The sequence below is a fragment of the Malus domestica genome, chromosome 03, assembly GCF_042453785.1.
Source record: "Malus domestica chromosome 03, GDT2T_hap1".
Classification (NCBI taxonomy): domain Eukaryota; kingdom Viridiplantae; phylum Streptophyta; class Magnoliopsida; order Rosales; family Rosaceae; genus Malus; species Malus domestica.
In genome coordinates, this window is record NC_091663.1 from 37156178 (window position 1) to 37162296 (window position 6119).

The 6119-nt window shown below is 40.6% G+C and overlaps 2 protein-coding genes across 2 annotated transcripts; one reads left to right on the forward strand and one right to left on the reverse strand.

Annotated features, from left to right (window-relative positions):
- Positions 1-364: 364 nt before the first annotated feature.
- Positions 365-2212, forward strand: LOC103408130 (large ribosomal subunit protein eL18y). Its single transcript, XM_008346996.4, has 4 exons — positions 365-493; positions 602-691; positions 796-1107; positions 1823-2212. Exons 1-4 carry the CDS (start codon positions 491-493, stop codon positions 1979-1981), a joined length of 564 nt encoding a protein of 187 aa, XP_008345218.3. The 5' UTR covers positions 365-490; the 3' UTR covers positions 1982-2212.
- A 1003-nt stretch (positions 2213-3215) lies between these two features.
- On the reverse strand, positions 3216-5827 carry LOC103419147 (epoxide hydrolase 1-like). The gene is made up of 3 exons (XM_008357271.4): positions 5166-5827; positions 3772-4010; positions 3216-3662 (listed from the first exon to the last, which is right to left on the reverse strand). Exons 1-3 carry the CDS (start codon positions 5628-5630, stop codon positions 3416-3418), a joined length of 951 nt encoding a protein of 316 aa, XP_008355493.1. The 5' UTR covers positions 5631-5827; the 3' UTR covers positions 3216-3415.
- Between the last annotated feature and the right edge of the window lie 292 nt (positions 5828-6119).

Sequence of the window (6119 nt, forward strand, 5' to 3'; positions counted from 1 at the left end):
ATCCATTCATTAATTGAAGATGAATTTTTGGACAAAGCGTACCAATTTTAACTTTTTAACCTTTAACTATCTATATTGAAAATAACCTTACATATGTTTTTTAGCCTCTTATTTAAAAATGAAATAAAATTCCTTGTCAACAAAAGTAATAAAAAAAAGGGATGTGATATCCACACATCATTTTTTATTTCTCTTACACCTCTTTTAAATTTCGGCCGTTGGATTGGATAAATTGAAAAAGATCAAATGATAGAAATTAATAAAGGGTGTGGGAGAAGTATCCTAAAAAAAATTAATAAAAGAAATTGAAATGGCATGTGGCCTCGTGGGCTTAAAGAACAAGAGAAACAAACAAAGCCCAAATCCCTTAAAACTGCATAAGAAAAAGCCCCATTTACATATAAAACCCTAAACAAAAGAAGTTTGGCTTTCCCTTCAAAAAACCCTTACACCGCCTCTCTGCCTCAAGAGCGTCAAAGCAGCAGCCGCAATGGTAATCTCTTCCTCCAAACCCTAACGCCGCCGTCTCCATTTTCTCCTCCTCCACTCTCTTACTCTCTCTATCTATCTCTCTCTCTCCTCCTCATGTCTGTATTCGCAGGGTATCGATTTGGTCGCCGGTGGCAAGAGCAAGAAGACCAAACGGACAGCCCCAAAGTCCGATGATATCTACCTCAAACTCCTCGTCAAGGTCCTCCCTCGAATCCAAATGTTTCTGGGTTTTTGTTATTGTTTGTGTTTATGTTTCTGAATTGTATGTTGTGGGTATTTATGTTTTCGGATCTGCGTTTTCAGCTGTATCGGTTTCTGGTGAGGAGGACCAGCAGCAAGTTCAATGCCGTGATTCTGAAGAGGTTGTTCATGAGCAAGGTGAACAAGGCCCCTTTGTCCCTTTCCCGATTGATTAAGTACATGACCGGAAAGGAGGGTAAGATTGCCGTGGTGGTCGGGACTGTGACCGATGACATTCGCGTTTACGAGGTTCCTTGTCTCAAAGTGACCGCCCTCAGGTTCACCGAGACCGCCAGGGCTCGGATTGAGAAGGCCGGAGGCGAGTGCTTGACTTTTGACCAGCTGGCTCTCAGAGCTCCGCTTGGCCAGAACACGGTACGTCGATTTGATAGTTGCATTTGGTTTGCCTTATATGTGAATTGCAATGTTAAGAGGTTGGATTTTAGTATCATAGCTGGGTTTGATTGTTCAATTATGCGTTTTTGCCTTCAAATGTGCACAGAAAACTTGCGGAACAGTAGTATTTGATGGAAAGTAACACGAGCTTGTAGTCATTTGGTCATAAGCCATTTAAAATCGAGGAATGGGGCAAATGTTTTGAACCTGGGGTAAATATACTGGGTTCACAGAAATCGTTGCGTTTGGGTTTTGGGTTTTGGGTTTTCGGTCGTGCTGGTTTTGGTGTGCGATATGCTATGATGGCAACCGATAGCGTGGTAGATAGTTTATATGGATTTAGTTTAGTGGTTGTCATGTAGTTGACTGTTTCATGGTGATGAGAATCATGAATGTAGGAACCATTAGGTAGTGAAATGAATAGAAGGTGCAAGATAGTGGTGGGTAGAATTTTGAGCCATCAGCAATACTTAGTTCTTGTTTTTATTGTATGCTTGTGGAACTTTTGAGTTTGTTCTATTGTACAATAACATTACAAATCTACCAAGAGTATTTTGTTTTGCAATACGAGACTCATTCCCTTACGCCGTTCTATGTTCTAATAAATCTGTTTCGATTGATCATTTTTTTTGTTTAAAGGAGTGTGTGAATAACAGGGTTCTGTCAACTGATAAACGTTAATCTTTTTCTGCAGATTCTTCTTAGAGGACCTAAGAATGCTCGTGAAGCTGTGAAGCATTTTGGACCTGCTCCTGGTGTTCCACACAGCCACACCAAACCCTATGTGCGATCAAAGGGCAGGAAGTTCGAGAAGGCCCGTGGAAAGAGAAACAGCAAGGGTTTCCGTGTTTAAGCTTCGCAAAAGGAGTTATATCCCTATTTCCAGTCTTGTTTTCTTCACTTTGTGTTTTTGGTGGAACTCTTATGTTTATCTATAGCTTACCTTCATCTGTATTTCGTTATTCCCTACGACTGTTTTAGCTTCGAGAGGAAGATCTTTAGATGTTTGAAGGATTAATGGCTACTTTAAGGAATGTTTGCTAGTTGTTAAGATTTTGTTGAATTCGATTTTGGTTCTCAACTACACGAGATATTATTAATTTTCGCGAAGCAAGCTTGGGTTGATCGGCGAATTTTTTTTCCTTAATCTTTGACAATTCTAACCAACTTATGCGATGCCTGTTAAAAGGCTGTGTCGAAATGAAAAAGAGCCTCTGGTGCGAATTAGATCCTACCTTGCCCCCTTTCGCGGACAAAGATGATGAATTCTGATTCATCGTATCCTAGGTTGGGACTGAAGGAGCTGAAATCTGCAGCTCCCTGCCGTGACATGGCAGTGTGCTGAAATCTGCAGCTACTGCTGTGACAGGGCAGTGCAGAATTTTAGGTCATCTCTAACTGAAAGGGTTTAGAGGACCAGAGGGTCGAAAATAGTTTTAAAACCGTCTCTAACCGAGGCTCAGGCCAAAGAGTTTGTGGGTCCCACTGGACAAAAAAGGGCCAATCAGCCAGCCCAAATGAGCCAGCTAGCCCCGGGCCGGGCTGGAATTCAAATGCAATGGTTAGTTGATGTTAGCTAGCCGTTATTTTATTTATTATTTTTTTTAACAATTATTTTTTTTAAATTTCCCTATACCTTTCTAAACCATTAAACATTACATAACATTAAGCTAGCAACGGCTAGCTGACGTCACTTAGCCATTGAATTTGAATATAAGTTGTAGTTTTTAAATAATAAATTATGTTTAGCCCTCGGTTGGATAGAGACAGGTTTTTGTGACAGGGCTTAAAACGAGCCTTATGACGCTTTGGCATTCGGTTAGAGATGGTAAGAAATATGGCATTGCACTGTCATTAAAATATTAATTTTTTAAAAGACCATAGGGCTAAAACGAACTCTATGGACAGCCTTCGGTTGGAGATGGCCTTAGGATCAGTAAGAAGTCTGTTGGAATCATCTCCACTACTAGTTATGCCTCCCTGCCAAAGCATTCTTCCAAGTCGCTTCGAACGAGGAGATGTTAGGTGCAAGTAGTAGTCCAATTACTTGGTCCTGGTGTAACAGAGAAATGAGGCCAACAGCATAATTGAAAGACACAAGCAGCTCTGCATATTATTACATGATTGGGGTGACAGTTACAGAACCGGCAAACCCGAAGGACGAAAACCTCAAACACAACTAATTTCAGACATCATCACCCTAACCTGTAAGGGCGTAGAAGAAACCCTTCAACTGCAAAGAGAAACAAACTAAAGGAAGCTGGCATGCTCGTCTAGCTAATAGAAATCAGAACTTCTTGATGAAGTCGTAGACATGTTGACTGACTTCGTCTGGCTTTTCCTGGTTAATGAAGTGAGCTGCATCTTCCATCACAACCACCTCTTGCAGAAACGGCACATCTCTCTTGAACCCACCTTTATGTATGTAGTTCTGGATACCTGGAATATGATAGGTGATGTCCAGGTCCCCTACGATAAACTTAACCGGTACCTTGATCTGTAGCCCCGTCCACGGTCCAGTAAGCTCCCAGGTTCTGCAACAACGAACAAACAAAGTACAAAATTACTTCTTCAATCTAAGAAAGAACCATGGCTTTTGATAAATCGAAATGAATTCAGAAGGGTATGTACAATTGTACATACAAGTTCAAAGCTCGATAGTAGTTCAATCCTCCGGTAAATCCTGTCTTGCTGAACTTGCTTGCAAAATAGTTAACGTCCTCTTCTGTCAGCCAAGCGGGCAAGGTCACTGGAGCTGCCCAAGATTTTAATCCTTGGTCCTTAGGTATGCATGGAGGTTTTGGACTGCGGCCGGTGAGAAAACATTTCATGACCGCTGCAGTATCAATGCTATCAAAATCTTGTTCGATCTCTCCCGGTTCCTATAACACAAACAACAATTTTTTTTTTTTCAATTTGTAAGTTAAAATAAGCATTTGAGTAACAAGAGCGATGCCGCAACAAAATCAGGAAGTAACAAACTTGAACATATTCAGTCCTTGACATTAACAAGGTTACAAATTAGTCCCAAATGGGTTAGATTAATTAATCCCCAACTGTTTTTAGCCGACGAATTTTCAGCATTGAAAATACTTCATAACATGAAAATGAATTGGCTATGATCAATCAATCTTCTACTTTAACGTAATCTAAACTACGGGAAGGGAGATCACATCCACTATGGCCAAATGTGGCTATGCTCGTGTCTACAAAACCAAAATTATATAGCTAAACAATAGCATTCAGTAATTCTGAATGCCTAACCAATACTAACTATAGTAAAATGTATATTCCATGAAAGTTATACCATCTTGGTAAATATTGAGATTTGACTATCTCCTTATGAGATCAAACAATTTTAGAACTTTACCATGTTTAAGCCCTCACATTGGAAAAAGATTAACCAAAAACAGACAAAATAACAGAACTTCCTCTTTTGTGCAGAGAAAAAAAGGGAAATTGGAAAGATTTGTTACTATGCACTACGGTCGGTGGGATTCCCTCCACCTGTAAGTGAGAGCAGGGCAGATGGACATTAGGACCAAGGTGGTCCCAGGACTGCCGGAGTTGAAAAATAAACATGTAATACATGTGAAGTCTTCCGAGAGACTCAAATATTTGGTATGGATTTCTTTTATGCCTACTAGGTGTTTGTGATGTAATGTCTGCTAGTTATATCCCAGTAATACAAATTTTGAGGATATCAATCATCAAATTGCTTCACCATATATCGATACGTGGTATCTGTTGATATGAGCGTTACATAATTTGACTGACAATACCAAACTTGACAAGTGTTGGACGAAATGCCAAAATTGTACTTTTAACACTGGGACCTAGGAATTTGAACACTGGATCCACCACTGAGTGGTAGGTATGAGGTTTGACTCCCACGAGTTAGATAGCTGATGTGAAACCTAGTCCAAATCCTCCGTCTTAGTATGCAAATATATCGTTGTATTACAATAATTCGCAAAAGGGTTAAAATTTCCAGATCAGATCGAAGCAGAAACTAAAAGTCAAAGGAATCTGATTACCTGAAACCTGCAAATGTAGTAATCGTCGCCAAACAGTGCCCTGAAAGTATCGATAGGCTTTCTCTTAGGGTTCCTGGGACTGAATGCCACGCTCATGTTGACCAAGGCTTTGACACGGTCGGGCCGGAACAGGCAGAACCACCAGGCCATGACGGCACCCCAGTCGTGGGCGACCAGGAAGACTTGGTCAATACCCAGATGGTCAAGCAGCCCGATGAGGTCGCCGACTATGTGCATGGCCGTGTAGGACGTCGGAGACGGCGGCGCGTCGGTGTCACCGAAGCCTCGGAGGTCGGGGGCTATGCAGCGGTATCCCAAGGAAGAGAGAGAGAGGAGCTGGTGGCGCCAGGAGTACCAGAGCTCCGGGAATCCGTGAAGGAAGAGCACCGGTGGGCCCGTTCCGATTGAAGCGACGTGCATGTTTATGCCGTTTGTGGGCACCGTCGTATGCTCGATGTTCTCCATTGTTGACACTGTGCGCGTTTCTTGTTTTTTTTTTGTCGATAGTGTTTCTTGGTCTCTGTTTATCTTCTCCTTTGTGCTTGGTCTGGTTCTGTGGGTATATATATGGAGGAAAATGAATAGGAATTTATCCTTGGTGCTTGGTCTGGTTCTGTGGGTATATATATGGAGGAAAATGAATAGGAATTTATCTTTTCAGATAAAATTCTATAAATGTTAACCGTCTTTTCTGTTTGTTTTTTTTATCTGCTTTTTTTTACTCATCATTTTTATTAATTAAATAGATTAAAAAATTAACTATTTTAGTTGTATTATGACAAATTTATTTTTAAGTACATCGATATTTTTGTATTAAAGGAGAATAAGTTTGGCTAAGCCACATAATTGACAACTTAATTGGGTATCGAATTCGTCATCTATGAGATTCGAACTTTAAGACATTTCACTTTTAAGTGAAAAGATATCATCAGACTATAGTGTTAAGTGACAATT

Coding starts and splice junctions, on each gene's coding strand:
- LOC103408130 (XM_008346996.4), top strand. Junction 692..795: donor ACCTCAAACTCCTCGTCAAG/GTCCTCCCTCGA, acceptor CTGCGTTTTCAG/CTGTATCGGTTTCTGGTGAG. Junction 1,108..1,822: donor CTCCGCTTGGCCAGAACACG/GTACGTCGATTT, acceptor CTTTTTCTGCAG/ATTCTTCTTAGAGGACCTAA.
- LOC103419147 (XM_008357271.4), bottom strand. CDS start 5,630: ATGGAGAACATCGAGCATACGACGGTGCCCACAAACGGCATAAACATG. Junction 4,011..5,165: donor ACTACATTTGCAGGTTTCAG/GTAATCAGATTC, acceptor TTTGTGTTATAG/GAACCGGGAGAGATCGAACA. Junction 3,663..3,771: donor TACTATCGAGCTTTGAACTT/GTATGTACAATT, acceptor TCGTTGTTGCAG/AACCTGGGAGCTTACTGGAC.